The 19,168-nt window shown below is 34.0% G+C and overlaps 1 protein-coding gene across 10 annotated transcripts in view; it reads right to left on the reverse strand.

Annotated features, from left to right (window-relative positions):
* LOC124362064 (putative proline-rich receptor-like protein kinase PERK6) overlaps positions 1–19,168 on the reverse strand; it is a 65,318-nt gene that overhangs the window by 19,439 nt on the left and 26,711 nt on the right. The window contains exons 1-2 of one of the 10 annotated variants that reach the window (XR_006922424.1): positions 12,603–13,262; positions 11,161–11,590 (exon numbers count right to left, since the gene is read on the reverse strand). The exons of 5 other annotated variants lie outside the window; for them this stretch is intronic. Coding sequence is in view for 2 of the 5 variants with exons in the window: in XM_046816229.1 (XP_046672185.1) it covers positions 11,200–11,553 (354 nt within the window). In the remaining 3 variants the exon portion in view is untranslated. 4 more of the 10 variants (XM_046816233.1, XR_006922423.1, XR_006922422.1 and 1 more) reach the window with 4 other exon arrangements.

A 19,168-nucleotide genomic window follows, 5' to 3' on the forward strand; every position in this document is an offset into this window, starting at 1 on the left:
AAGACGGTGTCTGCAATATTGTATTTAACGAGAAGGCAATCTTTAATACCCACCAAGGAATGTGTGCTGCAACCGATGTTGTTTTATGTATTTCAAAACCAGCCCTGTTTTCCAAGAATGAGGATGTGATAGACTACTGGTGACTTTAATGATGAGATGACCATATAATTGTATACTTAAAATTAAAGGTTTTAAGGTGGTGCAATCGATTTCGGGGTTGGAACATAATTTTATGTCAAATTCATACCCCTTAAAACTTCTTTAAGTACAGAAAAAGCTGGAAATTTGTTGTGATACTCCGCGGAATTACAGGTATTTAAATTAGGAAATTTTTTAGTAAGTTCCAACTACAAATTGTTCAAGATAAAAACGTAAAATGTTTACTGTATATAGGCTATGAGTTATAAATTTAGGAAATGACACGTTTTTAATTCATGATGACATATGGCCAGGAAACTATTTGTTTAGATGTAGTACCGTTTAAGAAAATTACATGTTTTAAAATAGTATTTATTGTTAAAGAAATAATTGTTGTATAAATTAAAACCGTGTTAATCCATGACGTTATGACTCATGTAATACTGTAAATATTTCAAACTGTTATCTTCAACAGTATTTATGTGGGCCTGATTACAAAATTACCCAAATTTCCCAGTTATGCCTGTAATTTTACGTGCAGTGATAAACAATTTGTCCTTTTCCGTTTTTAGGGAAGCTGTCTTAATCTGCTGCGAACTTCAAATTTAACACAATAATATTGTCCAACCTTAACATTGATTGCTCCTCCTTAATTGATTGATTATATAAACAAGCAATATCAGTACAACCTTATAATAATACACCCACTTTTTAATGACAGATTTTTGACTATACGTAGAAAATCTATGAAGAAGTTTTTTTTTTAATTGGGGGATTTCAGCTCGCATATTACCCGCTGAGAAATCAAGGCATGAGAAAAATATCGTAAAGTTAATTCATAATAAAGTCGTACGAAACAGGATTCATTCTTCATCTGTCTAACTGAATCGGAATTAAAAGGAAGGATATGTTACAACAAAAATTATGCTTAGTATGAGTAAGGCATACTACATGTTGCGTAACAGATTTCGTTGAGGTTGAATGCAACGTTTCATGTCTATAGCTCATTTCATTAAGTTACGTATGTTAAGGGGTGTCAGGTGACTAAAAATAAAAAAAATCATTTTCCAGATTTTTTTAATATTCCTGAATTATTACTGTGTATTTTACTGAAAACTTCATTCATTTAAGACCATTACTTTTTTAGTTATACATTTTTGAAGTTGCGCTTGCTCAACAAGTTTCGCATGTTCACTCAACTCCCAGCATCACTTGTTATAGTACAGGTGTATTCTTAGTTGCTATAGTTACTTGATTTATCATTTGGTTGCCTTTACCTGTAATATTCCCAGCTGTTTTCATTTGAAATTTGTTCACTGAAGTGTGTCTGTTGCAATATTTCATATTGTGATTTGCTTACCAACAAGTATTGAATTATTTTTACAGTTCTTTTAGTTCAAAAATGCCTAGAGAAGTCGGTAAAGTATTCAAGAAGCGTAAAAGGGTGTTTATTGGTACACCAAAATGTCATGTAGTTAGACTAGAAGAAGTGGAGGACAGTATAAACAACTCTACTTGTGAGGTTAGTCGTAGGCCCAGCATACCTAATTGTGAACCTAGTATTTCTAGCCCTACGCCTAAATTTGCGTTTTCCGGAAGTTAACATTTTTAAGCTGTATCTTATCATATGTACCTTTTCTCAGGAACCACATGAGATATATGAACGAATCTTTAACTTGCATGGAGAATATTTTTTGCAACTATTTTATTTTATTTTTTAAAGAATTAAAAAAACTAATTTACATAAGATTAAAAAGTCTATTTAAAAATATTCATAAAAATATCAATATTAACTTAAACAGTAAAGTTTACGTCAACCGTTAAAATGTCGTATGTCTGTACAATCTCATTTGTTTGAAAATTTCTTATTTAGTGATTTTCTCGTCACCATCAAGGTTACCTAGTATAAAATTTTCGTCAACGTTCAGTCAAATCCCATGGAGTGACATGCACCATTATCGATCTCGATGTTGGTTATATAGAAATTAAATCTCGAGCACAATTAATTTCAAGTCTATAGATTAATTAGTCGAGATATCGTGCGGACTGACATACATGTAGGTAGACAGACATAAATGAATTGTTTCCATGATTCGCTAACGCTCAGCCAATCACGTTTCTTAACTAAGTATTAATATTTCAGCAAATCTTGGTCATAGTTCTTCCACTCATAAGGACTTTACAGGTAATTGAGATACTACATGTGTACAAAACAAACTGTAAGTTAAAAATCCAAAAATTGTACTTATTTAGCAATAGTTTTCTTACTTTGTGTCATAAGGTCGAATAATCTGTATGTTCCGCATACACGCGTCTTAACACAATCACTTTGTAACCTTCTAATTGGCAAAACAAAATGGAGCCTCAAACTCGGCATACATAAAAAATTTCCAGGTCTGTGCCTGTAAACACTTCAGAGCAAGTAGTATTTTGTTAAAAGTTCCAGTAAGTTTAGCAAAAACCTTCCCCTTGTAAAAACAAAGCTTAGTTTGTTATCAAACCAAATTAAACCCAATGGTGCAATCTCCAGGATAAAAACCACTTTCCACAACTTCCACTTCCTATTGGGTTATGTTATCTTGTGAATTGTGTTATTGAAGGGAAATTAAATAAAGCTGATGTAGTATGAACTGATTGTATGAGTTAATCCCGTATGGAATATCCAACACCAATCAGACACGGCCTTGGAATATTCTGGGCGGATCGAATTCAATTTGGCATGGATTTTGTTTTGGCTTAAGTCTTATCCTATAATTGAGAATAATATAGAGAGAGAGTGTTCCACGGCGAAAATCTTTAAAAGCATTGTCCTGGGAACTTTGTTTAGTGAAGGGTTTAAAACAAATTAAAGCTTCTCATATTTATTTTATGAATTTATCACAAGAAGAACCTCCGATTTCAGACAATTATAATCAGGAATTCCTTGTTCTTAGTTCAATAAAATCACATACCTAGTATTAGAGTTATTGGTTTAGTCTTAACCACTTTCTTAGAATGTGTCACACGAATGTTGAACACGAACCCTGAAATTCATATATGTTTCTATTGATTGTTCAAAAAAGGAATATAATTATTCTTACAGTAGGTACAGTTGATTATTCCATTCGTTTTTGGTAAAATCAGGATTAAAAAAAAAAAAATTTTAAATCAATGTTTTGTTCTACTCCCAATTTAAAAAGTACTCCAATTACGTTGGTCTGTGTTAATTTATGATTTTATAAAACGTTAATGTGCTTAGATATTGTATTTGAGATGTTCTCCGATATTTTATATTCTTTCAATTTTTAAAGTAATTTTTATATAGAAAACATGTTTTTATTAAACTTTAGCGAATAATTTTGTATCGAATGGGTATCGGCACTCATAAATATATATGCATAATATAAATGCATAAAATGAATAAAATCTGTTTTAAAACGCAATTTTTGTACTGATGTAAATACTTGCTAATAAATACATTAAACAAGGCATTTACATCTGTAATTGATGTCACAATACACCAGTAAATGCCACACTTATCTTTTATTTGAATCAACTGGGGAATTCTAATAATATTTTAAATGCGAAAGTGCATTTGTTTGTTTGGTTTGCATTTACACTTGAACTACCAAACCTATTGTACTGAAATTTTACATGGACATTCATAAGGTCTCAGGGGTGAATATAGACCCATTGTTATTTCGAAAATCCCTCTGGGCTACGCCTCACTGGTCATTAAAGTAGCAAAAATCCCAACTAGGCCTTTAAAAGTTAAGTAATATTAACTAAAAGAGTATGTCTAAAATGTAATCAACTGTTCTGTGTAAACGTTGTTTATTATTTTCAATTTATTTACATTTACAGTGAGTACATCCTATAAAGAATAACTATTATTTTTCATGTCGTTTTTAGATTTCATTGATTAAGTAAGTACTCCTCTACCTTAGAAAATGCTCTAAAACATAAAATGGCCAGAATTTGACTCCGACGATTCGCTATGAAGCAGTCGGCAAGAACTATGCTAGATGAAAGTTCTCTGGACTGTGTTTTTGAACTGTGTACCAATTCCAGATCTAAATGTTCAGAAATATTAACAATAGTTTTCAGTTTATAAAGAAACAAACGCGTAGTGTCATTGTTAATGTACTTTTTAGCAAATATTAAGTATTAGATCTAATAACAATGCTACTATCTAACTTTTACTATAAATTTATAGACTGATATAAACCTATCTCGATTAATTTTTGACAGAAGTAGGCTTCTCTGATCAGTGATATATATTTTATTGGTCGATAAACAAGACAAAATCAAGTATGAAATAAAACAAGAACATAGTAAAATACAATGACTAATAATATGAACATGTTGACGTACTTTTTTATCGTGGCAAGGCAAATTCAATATTGGCGTCAGAAATATAGTTTACTTGAAACAACAGTGGCCATACACGTGCAAGCCTACTAAATTGCTTGCAAAGTAGCGGGTAAGAGCAGTGCAGATATAAGAGACAATCTAGTCTAACTTTTACTTTGCATTTAAAGACCGTCATGAAACATAAATTAGTCGTCTTTTGACAAGAGCAGGCTTCTCAGAACTGTGTATGTATGTATATTTTCTTGATCGGGAACGAGGCAAAATCAGCTATGATACAAAACTTACTAAGGTCAGAGTAAATTACAATGACCATAAATATACACTTTAACATGTTTTCTTGATCGTGGCAAGAAGGCAAACTCGAACCAGAAGTGCTTAAACAGTTGCAAAACCTATGCAATTGGGAGCGAAGCCGCGGGCAATTGCTACTCAATGTTATAAATGTTAATAATGTCAAACGCATAGCTTTACACTGAAATCACAGTGAATTTGAAAACAGAACCTTATAATCAATGTAATGCTCACTTAAATAAAATGAACAAAAATTAATAATTGTTATTACAGCTATTTGGGGGTGAGAGTGATTTGATCACATCATATAAACAATACAATTTGGTTCGATCTCATATTATTACAAATTTCAGAAGTACTAGTAATAAATGGTGAAAATTAAACGTTTACCATAATCTAAAACGTTATAATGAAGTATAAATTTGACTGAGAGATTGAATTGTATACCTACCTACTATCCGTGCTTGTGACTTTTATGTCCGTAGCCATAACCTCCTCCGTACTGTACATAAACTGGAATTACTTTGTAGGTAGATACATATGCACCGCCATGGCCTCCATATCCACCGCAACAACCTCCACCACCTCCGTATCCTTTATGGCCACCATATCCTCCGTGTCCGTATCCTCCATATCCACCATAACCTCCACCATAACCTCCTCCATAACCTTTCATTTTCTTATATCCATGCCCCTCAACGACAGCAGCCACAACGAATAATAGCAGTCCCGCACAAAACAGTAGAGCCCTCATGGTAACAAAAACGGATCTAAGGTAGAACCTTGCGACAGTCCTCACTAAATACCGGACATATAATTACTTCACGGTTGTTAGGATAATTTACTGGGATTCCCTGTCTTAAACTCTCCACAGGATGTTCTAAAACAATGCATTAATTATTTAGTGATTATCAATTCAATAATTTGCAATCTTCACTAAAGTATAAAAACACGTCTTTTATTTTTTGTACTAGAGGATCTTCTTAACGACAAACAAATGTTATTATCGCAACTTTAATATTTTGCATAACATGCAACTATGTGAGAAATATTCTTAGATTAAATTTTAAGCAGGATCTAAATTATGGTTTCAAATAGTCATGTTAACAGTCGCATACCAATTCGTAACTCAAAGCAATCTTCAAACATGAACTTGACTTACAAACCGGTTGTGTAGGTTATGATTTCTACAGCTAATTAGTTCACCTTTGACCTCTAAAACGTGAGTTGGGTATCATCGTATCATCCTGTGGAATAATACTCCATCCTTTCACTGTAAATGAGTAATATATACAAATTTTCTGCATAAGAGATTAAAATTGTCCATACCTTGGAAAATATAAAAATTTTAAAACAAATAAAAAAAAGAGATTTCCTGCCTCAAATTCTAAACGAGTGTTTAGCCTATCTTATTAACGGGTGTATCGTGCAAAGGTTTTTAGTTTTTCATTTCTCAAATTATTTCCTTCTGCCTGAGAATCACTTGACTGAATCCAAAACCACAAGGATATACGCGTACATATACCAAAAAAGTTAACATTTTAAATTTAACAGCTATTTATGCTGTAACATTTTTGTTTGTTTAAAGCGTGAATTTTGTAAATAGCCACTTACAGTAAATGCAATGGCAAACTGTATGTCAAAAATATGGCTCTGATTCTGGAAGTCAGAGTGCTGGAGATAAATTTTACTCTATGTTATGGCCATTGCATATTAACAAGGTGGGTGAATAGATTAATGAATCCAAACATTTTTTAAACAGTTTATCACAACTTTGTGTTTGGGGAAGAAGGAGTTGCTGGAGAGATGAGTCAATAAAAAGCAATTCTAGAACAGTCAGCATTAAACAATAAAGAAAAAACTAGCACGGTAATTTCTTCAGTTATATATTTTCCGATGACTAACACACCTAAAGTAAAAGAGACGTTTTCATTTCGGTATTTTTTAATTCATTAATTTTACGTACAAATTATAATAGATTTAGAAAATCTGCTCCTACTCTGCAAATGCAACAACAAATGAAAATTATTCTTGTTTAGAAGGTGTTGAACTGCTAGAGAGAGTCATTACATTGACACGAGCAGACATAGACGTGAAGTAAACCTATTAGCCTGCTGATCAAAGTATAAAATAATAATCTTAAGTCACTCAAGTAATTAGCCTTAATTAAAAGCGTCTTAAAGGAAACCACAATTGCTGAATGGTTTGAATACAAAATTGCTGGCCAATTAATTTAACTATGGGGAAGTTGGGATTATTCACGTCTTGACGACCTTGACTTGCCCAAGAAAGTGTTGACGGGTCAGAGGTAATAAACAACACAACGATGATGATGACTGTACGTGATTCATTATCGGAACATCTTATTAATAGCATCATTACAATTATTATGTTAAACCAAAGCTATATTCCAGCTCATTGGTTTGCTAATTACATACTTAAAAAATAATGAAGTTTAATTCAAAGAAACATATTTAATTGGCACGATACAATAGTAGAAAGGTTAAGAAGGTATCAAGTACTCGAGACCATGTGATCATTTTTCGCTGAGGCCATGGGCTTTCAAGGTCATCCTGGTACGATCTAGTTATTCTCTTATACGGAAAGCAGCCTTGACAGACTACTGTACCGCCATTAACTGTACTGTCGGATCCAAAATTGTAGACACCAAAATTTGAAAGTAAACTACAAATTAACTAGTAGACTACAATAAGGGAGTTACGGTAAAATTCATATTGTTTATTTCTTTGTTTAGCCATATATAGTAAATAATTTACAAACACTAAATTCAAATTTTGTGTCCGTAACATCGAACAAGGGTTCCGGTTTTGGTGCTTTCAACCACCCGTAACTTTGAAAGGACGCGGAACTTTGTGATACAGTACTTTATGACCAAGTTTTTCACAAGGCATAAGTGTACTGTTTTAGGTATGTTATTTTAGAATTTTATAAAAAATGGTTGTTATTAAATTACCATCCTAATCGAGCGGTCAAAAACATTCGGCATTGGCCATGTTTAATTTACGATTTACGTATAATTGTACCAAATGGACGAAACACACGGCGTTGAATACAGCTGAGGTCATAGTAATGAATACTCGATTTGCAAAGTTTACTTCTAAAAGCACCATTTATAGATGTTGAAAATAAAATAATGTATTGCCACGTTGCTGCCAAATAGAGTGGAAATGAACTAAATGATATCATGGGGGTGGGTCTAATGGTTCCAATGTTCTATGGGGATTTTGCATACGAACTTAATAATTATAAAACTTTAAAATTGACTTTCCTTCACGTTGATGACGACTCACAAGCGCGGGCGTTAAGTTAAAATAAAAAAACTCTAAGTTGAAATAAGAGACTCGAAGTTGAAATCAGAAACTCGAAGTTTAAATCAGAAACTAGAAGTTGAATTCACCTAAAAATAAATCACGACGGTATTAGCCATTTATCGAGGCAACTTAAGATTCATGACAAACTGGACTCGTCATAAGGACATCACCACACTATTATCAATAATCTATCAATAGTTACTCTGCCAAATAAAACATTAACCAAGGTAAGTTACTTTAATATTTTACAACTTTACTTTATATTACATTCAAAATTAGATGTCTCGCATGAAAGGTCTAATTTATAATACGAAAATATAAATTTTACTTACGAACAAGCGCGCGAGGTGTTGCTCGGCAGCAGGAACGGCAGCTACAAAGTTCACGAGAGAAAAAAATAATATACGTGCCAATTAAGTTTTTAATCTGCCATGAATTTAGTTTCAAGAACATCGGATGTAACTTATATTAACCAGTAACGAGTAACAGGGTTGCAAATATATCTATTATATAAAAACGACTAAAAAACGGTACATAATCAAAAATGTGATTGATTGTATATAAAAAAACGACTAGATATGTATATATCAGCTAAAGTTGTCAATACAGTGATAGGAAATATGAGTATAAAGGGTTCTTGTACTGGGACATAAAAATGGCTGATCACTATTATACTCACCTTATTTACTCTAGCTTTATCCTTTACGGTAACGATACTTGCGACGGTACCCTCCACCTCTACCACGACCGTATCTCCTGGCCACCGAGAGTACCCCTTGTTCCGAACCCAGGTCCATGGGAGTGGTCGCCACCACGTCCAGCAGGGCGGAGCCCCCCAACAAGAGCAGGACGAGTAGAACAGTCAGCTGCATGATATCGTGATATCACTACTACTGGTGTTGCCGGAGGAGATGGATTGCTGGTGGAAGTTGCTGGAAGCGTTACGCAACCAGAAAGGACAAAAAGGACACAGGCGTGTTTCTACACACGCGATACATAAAACAAATAATCGTTTGTTGTCATGCTGCCAAGCTCACTATTTCCGGAAGGTCAAGTGTATCCGAGAAGGTCATGCTTGTCCAGTTGAACAATTCTGGGAACATAAACACTGACATCGCCATTAACACCTGGGCAACATGATGGGTGTACTTTCAAGAAGCACCGAATCTCTACTACATTCTTGTGCGTTATTCAGAAAAGGATAACCAGACAAGGAAAATGATAATGGTTCTTTAATCTGTGGGAGTGGCATATTCAAGGGAATGATCCGTATCTCTCACGCTTAAGGGCGAGGAAAACGATTAATAATGGTATTTGATCTATGGAAGAGACATACTCAAGGGAATGATCCAACTTTCTCAGCCTTTAGGCCAAACAAAGTTATTGATATTGTTCCTTTGGCCTTTGGAATAGGCATACATAGGTAAATGATCCATATCTCTCACGCTTAATGGCGAGGAAAGTGAATAATAATGGTATTTGATCTATGGAAGAGACATACTCAAGGGAATGATCCTTATCAGAGGCAGAGGCCACGTAAAATGATTGGAAATAGTCTTTTGATTTATAGACGAGGGATACTTAAGGGAATGCTTCATATCTCTCAAGCTTGAGGGGAAGGAAATGCTGTAATGGGTTATTGGTGTCAGTAGAAGAAAAATGGTTAAGGGAATTTTCTACGACCCTCAATTGGTTGATAATGTTCATTTAATGTCTATGGAAGAGGCCATGTTCCATTTTCTTCATGCTCGAGGACAAACAGCCCTGTTAGATTTCAGTAACGCCTGTTTTAACTGGACGAAGCAGCAACGATCTTCAATTTCTATTTGGAAGTGGCCGAAGAATTTTATATCATATATATATCGCTTCTTCAAGGAGATCGCAAAGTCTCCTGCCTATCTCTCCCTTCCTAAAACTGTTAAATACCGATCTGGGATTCCCAGTTTTCATTCTCTGTAAAGGAAACAAAATACTTTTCTCCAAAAATTTTATAGAAAGCTCTATAGTTGGGAGAATGTGACTCTCAAACATGAAAATTGATAAAAAACCAATTTCGTCACTAAAATAATATCTTATACTTTTAGTATTAACGGGCTTTTAAGAATTGCAATGGTTTTTAACCGTAATAACTAAAAAGATAAACTATTAAAAGCGTGGTATAAATTTTAGTGTTTGAAAACGAAAATGTTTATACTTATAGTATAATTAGTTTTTATGTAAGTTAACTGGCTACGTCAGTTTGGGTTCTGAATATAAAATCACGGCCTCTGTACTGTAATACACAGGAATATGCCTAAGTGTTATAAATTAATTTTAGAAATAAACAACGCAATTGTAAATGTTTGATTTTAATCCTAATTTTAGCTATACACAGTTTCCCCGTTTATGAAAATGAACAAACAACAATAAATTTTATTGTATAGGTAAATCATCTTAACATAACTATTTTATTACAGGACCATTGGAATAGCAGTTGAGCACTTAAACGTAATTATTTCATTATTGGAACAATCAAATAGTAGTTAGTACTATAGTCACAGTAGATCAACAAAAAAGTGACAGGAACGTTGCAGGAAAGGAACCATACAGATGTGAGAGTGATTCTGCGATTGGTGAGTACCCTGTGAATAATGAAGAGAAACTGAATCATCGGTGAATCAGTCACGTTCCAAGAGGTAGAGCTAATTCCTTGCATTGGAATAATATCAATAATGTTACAAGTAAAATCTGGGATTAAAGAGATAATAGGATTTCGGGCATTTGGCATCGTTGTATTTAGATTAAGACTTATAACACAACGTTTCGAGGTTTGATTCTAGCCTTTTCTTCAGGAGAAGAAATAATGTTATAAAACTATAATAATTATTTCCTCATCTGAATCATCTGAAGAAGGGGATAGATTTCAATTCTCGAAACGTTATGTTATATATATTTTTTAACATATAACGATGGCAAATGTCCGAAAACCTATTATCCTTTCAAATTTTCCATCTGAAATAACAAAATTTAAACGAAAAATGATATTAGGTATAATAAAGTTTCTTACTGATTATTAACAATATTGTCTTCATAATTCCGAGCTACGTCAATATTGAGCTGCATTGATGTAACGTTGTGATGGAGAGTGGATGCCTCCATCATTGTGGTTGCTGGAGGGCCTGTTGAAACCGTCAGGAAACCGATTATTGCTGCTGCTCCCTTGTTGCTGATAACTGTTGTCGTGACTGTCACCGTTAATGCTGGAAGGCCTGCCACTGTTATCAGCATAATGGTTACTGCCTACACTCCCGTGTTGCTGATTATTTCCAAAGTCTGTGTTACTCTGCCCACCTCCCGTAGTACCAGGTCTACCCGACCCCCCTTGGTACGGGTTTCCCTCAACCAAGGGGCGGCAGTTACCGTCAGAGTCCCTCTTCTGGCCCGGGGGGCAAGAGCGCATTGGGGTATCCACCACAACGAAACTGTCCTTGCCGACTCTAGAGGAGATAGCATAAATATATATGTCATATGACGAGGGGAAGAGAGGAAAACCAGAAAAATAACGAACGGAAAGAAAGTAGACAAAATCGAAAAATCTGAGAAGTCTTAAAAGTCTTAGAAAATCTTAGTCGGAAAAGGTAAGTAGTTTTTGTGGCACCTGAAACATTTATGTGATTTTCGTTCCAACTACATTTCTTGGCCGTACAAAATTAGTTTTTCTCTAGGCTAATAAATAACCGAGTCGTGATTTTTTTAATTTGAGCGGCCGCCATACTGGAACGAAATGGCGTACCAAGGTGGATAACGACAGCCGAGATATTTATAAGATAAATGTTTGTACCAAGTTTCAACTTATTTGGGCTATAAGCCCCGTTACGTAGCATATAAATATATAAAAGTTAGGAAATAGAGTGGTTTTGGGCTCTAGGGGCCATGCCATGTGAAATAGAAATTTTTCGTACGTTTCATGGTAGAATTTATTTACAAAACGAGTTATAACGGAGAATAACATTTGTAAACGATATACTAATTGCTCTCTAAGGGAAAGTAAGATAGTTCGTAATAGAGGAGAGAACTATAACGAGACAAACGAGAAATTTAGGACCAATGACTGGTAGGACAACAACGACCAACCATACCTGCACTGATCTAAACATTGGAAGTTTAAATTTCAATTACCGACAGACACTCCAATTACGTGGTCGGTTCTCTCTCCATATCCACCGTTATGTGCAGATTGGTCTGGTATAAAGTAATAATCACATGCCGCAGGCATTATTTTTATCTCGGAACCGTAACAACGCTGTTATGCACATTTTAACAAAACTGCAACGTGTGTACTGTTATCCTCTGATTAAATAATTACGCGGTGATATATTTACGTATAAATAAATTTTTTTGTAAAAATATTGTGAAGTAGCTATTTTAAAGGTAATGGCCTAAAGAGTTGTTCCAAAGCAAGGAAATAAAAAAACAGAGAGGTAAAAGTGAAATGATCAGCAAACCTACGAAGAAGATAGGGAGCACAACTTTGGCACTTTAAGGCAGCGAACAAAACCAAACAGAAAATGAACATCACACGATCTTGAACACTGGAATTCGCGGAATTCAACACATCACCAATCACCTTACAAAGCAACCAAACTGTAACTGCGGGTGTACAACCTAGTCGTTCAGTATCTTGCCATAGTTATCTAAAAGAAAATAAATGGGCTGTCTGTGTCCAGATTAGAATACCAAGAACAATGTAGGTTGTGGTTACCCAATTGGCAGTTTTCCTCCTTAGACCTTAGTTATGATTGAATATTAAGTGGGCACGTTTACAGTTCCACGTTTTACCACAATTAATCATTATCAATTGCATCATAAAGTGTATTGTCAGTATTAGTATTTATCAGTATCAACTTTGATATTGGTATGCATATACCTTGAGTAATTGGTCATTGTTATTATTTAAAAATTATGTAATGTGCCTGACCTATTTACAAATGAACAGTTCATTAACAGCCTCGTTTGTAAATGAGGAAATGCGTATAATATACTTCTATTATCTCGGAATACTGCGAATTAAACAGAAGAGCCTTGCTTGTACGAAGTAGAATATAGAGAGTACGATGATGTATGAAATATTTTCGTTTTCAAAACTTTTTGGAGCAAGATATGATTTACAAAACAAAGTATACAAAATAACTCACTTATATATATATATATTATATATATATATATATATATATATATATATATATATATATATATATATATATCGTGTGTGTTAAAAGTCAATTTTCCCTATTAACTTTCTTATGAATTTACTTATCTTATGAGTGACTTACTTTGGGGGATGTCTACATGACCAACTGAGGAGTTTTTTTAATGTCTGAACATTTTTTACTTCCTCCCCCCAATGGTTAATCATGGTTGTTGATGTTTTTTGATTTTTTTAATAACTTGTTTTATGATTCCATGTCGTAAATTCTCAAAATAACTAGTAAGTGCATGTTTTATCTGCCTTACAACAACTTTGAATGTAACTTTAACTGTGGGGTTTTATAAAACAATTAAATATTTAATAGGCCACCAAATTTGGTAGAGTAAAATTAGGGACCTCTAGTTTGCGGAATTCTTCTTCGTTTTATAATACAGGCCTTTAAAATTAGGTGTAACTTGCTAGTGGTATTTATTTAAAAGTTTTGACTTACTCCGAAAATACCTCATTTTTGGGGGGAGGAATAAAAAGTTTTATACGTAAAAGTAATTCTCAGTTGGTCATAAACATCCCCTGAAGTAAATAACTCCATATCTATTCATAAGAAACTTTATGGTGGGGAGGTGAGTGGTACTTTTAAGAAACCCGGTATTTATAATATATTTATGCTATATAACGCGGCCTTTTGAAACGATAATTGTCCCAAAAAAGCTAAGTTCGTTGGTCAGCTTGGTACACGATTTCGTTTCAATATGGCGGTCGTTTACCCTTATAAAATCACAACTCCAGTATTCATGAACCTAGAGAAAAAAAATGTTCTGGAATCCAAATTTTTCAGATCATACAGTTTTTCAGATACCGCATGCATGTAAATTCCATGGGAATAAATTAATAATATTTCAGCTGCCACAAACTGACCGACTGAGCCGGAAGGAGTATTTAAAATGCGCCAGAGTTGTTGCACTGTTTTAATCTTACCTCTACTACAGCTATTAAGTAAAATGGAATGCTAAAACTTGTTTTGCTTACCTGTACATTTTAAAATTTTCATGAGAGCCCTAGGAAAACTGTTACACATTAACACGATAAGAAAAACTTATGACATTAAAAATCGGCCTACAAACAACTTTGACATTAATCATGTAAACAGTTGTGCACAGTATATAGATGGTGCGAACTATCTATCGTTACTTTATAATTAGAATGTGCAGTGTATTCAGGAAAGCAATGCCTTTCAGAAAGTATATACGGGCCTTAGGTCATATTACTCCTATTAGTCAGTTATGTTTCCACATGTGAAGTCGAGATAGCGATATGAATGTTGAGCAATCGGGCAGACTGCAACGTGCTAATAATAAATGTAATAGAATACATTTCATATTCTTCCTATTCTACATTCCACTATTGAAACTAAAACTCCTATTTATCTGTCCGATCATAAATTGTTCTCCGATATGAGTGTACGACCTACAAGAAGGAGAACCACTTAATTTTCAGTTCCAAATCGTAGATTGACAATGTTTAATGGGTTGTTTACTGGTCAGGCTTGCCACCTTTGGAACTCTCTCCCTGACAGCATTAAAAGTATTGAGGGTCTTGAGTGCGTTGGGGCGAGGGTCAGGGACCTGCTACTGGGGGACTGTGGGAGTGACACGCGGTAGTACTTGCGGCGTGTGTGGGGCAATCTGTTTAGCGTTTGTATGTGTTTTTGTTATTTTTATTTTCTATTTTACACTGTTAATGTTTTCTTGATCTTTGATTAAGAATTATATTTACTAAGTTCATAAGTTATATTATGTAAATTATCAATTTTTATAAAGTTTAATATGGTAAGGTTTTACAATGTCTATATTCACTTATTATATGAGGTTGAGTGGTATAGACATCCCTAAATTCGCTACTTTAATACAGGCATTTTTTATTTTACTTCATAGGAAACAGTAAAGTCTACAAAGTCAATACGTGGTTTTGAAAATACAAACTATATAGAAACTAAGTGATTTTCTCATTCCGGGTAGTTTCAATTGTGGTTGGTTTATTATCTGCCATTATCTCTCACACGGCGTACAGTAAAAAACTATTGTATCAATTATACCTGGACAGGCATGTGCAGCTTAATCATACTCGTGAGGGTCAAAAAGGAAAAGGTTAAGGAAAGTTTATTTAACTAGACCAAGTTAGGGATAAGGAACCCTCCCAAACACAACCTGGTGACCACCAATGTTGCAAAGTCAGGATCGCTCAGCGGTTTTTGGTTTGGGTTTAGATATGGGGTTTAGTGAATAAACAAATCAATAGTGCTAGATCAATGCGGAGAAATGGGGTTGGGATGAGAGGGGATCCACTATCCATAAATGAATGGGATATCAGTAGGAAGAGGTTCCAAATCTCAATCCTGAATATCCTGTCACTTCAGGAGCCGAGCAGACCTTCTATATTTAGATTCAGGTCTCCTTTTTTTGTTCTTGACAGCACAAAAAGAGACTTCCTCCATGATTATTACCACGTTGATTATGGCAGACGCCTTAAAAGTAAAGTAATGTCTTATTTTACAAGGGTTTTTTTATTTTTTTAGGGCTAAGAAGCTCTCTCTAACACTTAACCTAGGGACCAACGACTTTTAAAGGTGACTTCAGAACCATCAGTAATGGTCGGGCAGGCGGGCTGCTTACAAGGACAGAATCGCTCAGCGGTCACCCATCCAAACAGCAGACACGCTCGACGTTGGTTGATTCGGTTATCTCGCATTAACCGCCGTACCCGCTACACCGCGCCATTGGCATCGGTAAGAGTTTATTAAAGCAGAAACAGATTGAGAATAATTAAGATCTCATAGTATAGAGCCGCAGGGGTTTCAAATAGTCACTTGCAATTAAAACTTTTAAAGGAAGTGTTACAGTTTACTGTCGCAGAAAAAGATCTGAAGTTGGGGGCCTGTGCGGATTAGGAAAGCCTGAAGGAAACCCCACGTGGTGATAACGGATAACGTGTTCCTACCACACTTTATCAAAGGCTCAGGAAGTGGTGATAAAATTTGCGAGAGGACGTTATCCGTGTTTACTATCAACGCACCGCAGTTGAACTAGTTTACTGCAGGAAGTGTGAGACCGACCCCTACTAATCTTATTGAAAGATATGGTATCGTATAAATCACAAAACCGCATTAAACAGTTTTCGATTTCAGTCAGTACAGTGTTTTCGACATCTATTGATAAGAAATGTAAGTTGTAAGAGTATGGGAGATGATTTGCTTGAGTAATATTTTGAAATAAAAATCTGCCGGAAAATTAAAAAGATTACGGTTTTATAAATAGTGCCATTTATAATGATTTTGTAATTCACGTATATTGCTGTTAAATTTGGATAGACTTTAATAGGCGCGGCCTACACTCGTTATTCGATTGCTGTTATGGAATGGTTCGATTGTTTTAATATCGATTGTTTGTATTTCGATATTACAATTTGTTTAACTTAGCGTATGATTTCAACTTATTAGTTATAGTAATTTCAATGTAAAGAATAAACAAAAAGAATTGACTAATATTTTGAGACTTTGAAAATAGCGATGAATATGAGGAAAATATGTGAGGTATTTCTCTCAAGTCAAGTGATGAGATTTGTTTAAGATGCTTCAACATGTGGGGTTGGCTCATGGTAACACATGGGGAGAATTCTATTTCCTCCATTTCACAAAAATGGTTACTAATATTGATATCAAGCTGGGCAAGTTATAAATATTGTTAGGTTTCTTTGATATCTAAGTTTAGGCCATAGTTGGTTTTGTTGTTTTTTGATGTTATCGTTAAATTTATGTTTTTAAAATTGTAATATACGAAATTCTTCTTGTTTACGGTAATTTATCATAACTCTTAATGTGTACGATTTTTATAAATCGAAGTTGGATAGTATACAGAATTTTTTGTTAATAGCAATCGAATAACGAATGTAGGAATTCTGTCTATGCTTCTTTAACTACTGAAATGGAAATGAAAACCAGAAAGGCAGTCTTTATGGTTGTTTGAACAAGATTGGAAAGTATTTCGTTTGCCAAGTTTCTAATAGGGCCAACAGAAATACTTACGGTCATTAATGCCTGATCCCTGCACTTATGGCAACAAGCGAAAAGCAACCTTAGAGAAAGATGTACAAGAGATCAAAACTCTAGAGGGTCTGATCATGAATGCCTAAGCCAACAGACCATAATTTTCTGGATAAAGTTAAGTTTTGGGGACAGTTAACAAAAATCCAACGGATACATGATTATCAATAGGAGGCATTGAACTGAGCATTAAAATTGCTGGAGTAAACATGAAAAATAAACAAAATCTTTCAGAAATAAAACAATAGAAATAAAAACTTCAACAGGAATGTACATTTCAATTATGAATTGGGAAAATTAATTACGGATTGCTTTGCACCAGGAAAATTTCATCATTGTTTCACAGAGAGATAACATTAATGATTTACTCATATAGACACTCATATTAGAAATGTTGTTTGAGCAGACCATTACTGTTGTTTCTCTGTTACACATTGATGAAGTTTTCCTCTATAAAATATCAAAATAAAGTATACCACAGTTGCATCTGTATTGCATATTTCTAAAACTGTGTCTTGTGATTAAAGGATGATTCTTAAAAATTCAGTCCTCTCATATTGATTTAAAGAAATAATAATCCAGAAAATGAATAGGTTATTAAATTTGGAAATTATGTATCAACTTTTCATGGTAAAACTTTACTATAACATAGCTAAAAAAATTATTTTGTGGGATCGACAATAAGCATTGACTTTAACAATTCTATATAGATATAGAGGGGTTTTGTAATTATTACAGTTTATCTATGTAATTAAAAATAGTTCATGCCATAGTTATTAACATAAACAATTTGGTATTCTCAACATTAACATTTAATTAAACACAAACAAATGTTAATGGATTTATATTAGATAGTAAATGTTTCACCTTTGAATTTAATTGAATGTATTTATAGCATTTGCATTTAATGAGTAACATCACTAACATTACTGAATTATAATAACACAAAATATGGAATGTAATAACGTGAAATTCGCCGTAAATTCTACCGTTATTTCGATATTTGATCTGGAATTTAATACAGACTTTAATTACTTATCAATGGGAGGCAACAATATCTCGCACTGCAATATACGAGTGAACCTATTATATTATTAGGGCTTCTCTCTCTAAGCCTATGGAATATCAATTGATAACCATAAACATTGTACGTATAAACGGTTCAAACAAAGTTGCACAATTTTACTGATCTGCGCGGTGTTTGAACCAGAAACAGCGCCACAATCTTACCTTTATGCTACGGTGGCGGTCTCAATACAAAGCACCAATTGTAATGCAGTCGTTTGTAGACTCGGACAATAAATGTGAAAATTTGCATCGGAAACAGTATTTTAAATAGTGATTTCTCGATTCAGCATCATGTTGATTTAAAATACCTGAGATCTGTTGATAAACTTACACCTCGTACACTTCTTTATTGAGTTCCATTGTAATTTCTGTCCCGTATTTTGTACTACATAAATAATTATTCAGGTATCAACTAAGAATGAAAATATGAAAACGCTTTCATGAAAATAGATCTAGGAAGTTGATTTGTAAATAACATCTCCCCTAATATCAGAATAACGTTATTTTAAACAAAAACTAGGATATCAAAAAAACATACTTCATACCAAAACTTTTAGAAGTGTCCATTACTTTGGACGCAATTTGGGAGGTTATTTAATTTGTAGCTTCCAGTGGTTTTGTATTTGCGGTTTTATGTTCAAATAAAAAAAGTCTTACTCTTCGATCCAAAATTCGAACGTTAGTCACAAAACAACTAGTAGA

This window comes from Homalodisca vitripennis, chromosome 5 (assembly GCF_021130785.1).
Source record: "Homalodisca vitripennis isolate AUS2020 chromosome 5, UT_GWSS_2.1, whole genome shotgun sequence".
NCBI classification, from domain to species: Eukaryota; Metazoa; Arthropoda; class Insecta; order Hemiptera; family Cicadellidae; genus Homalodisca; species Homalodisca vitripennis.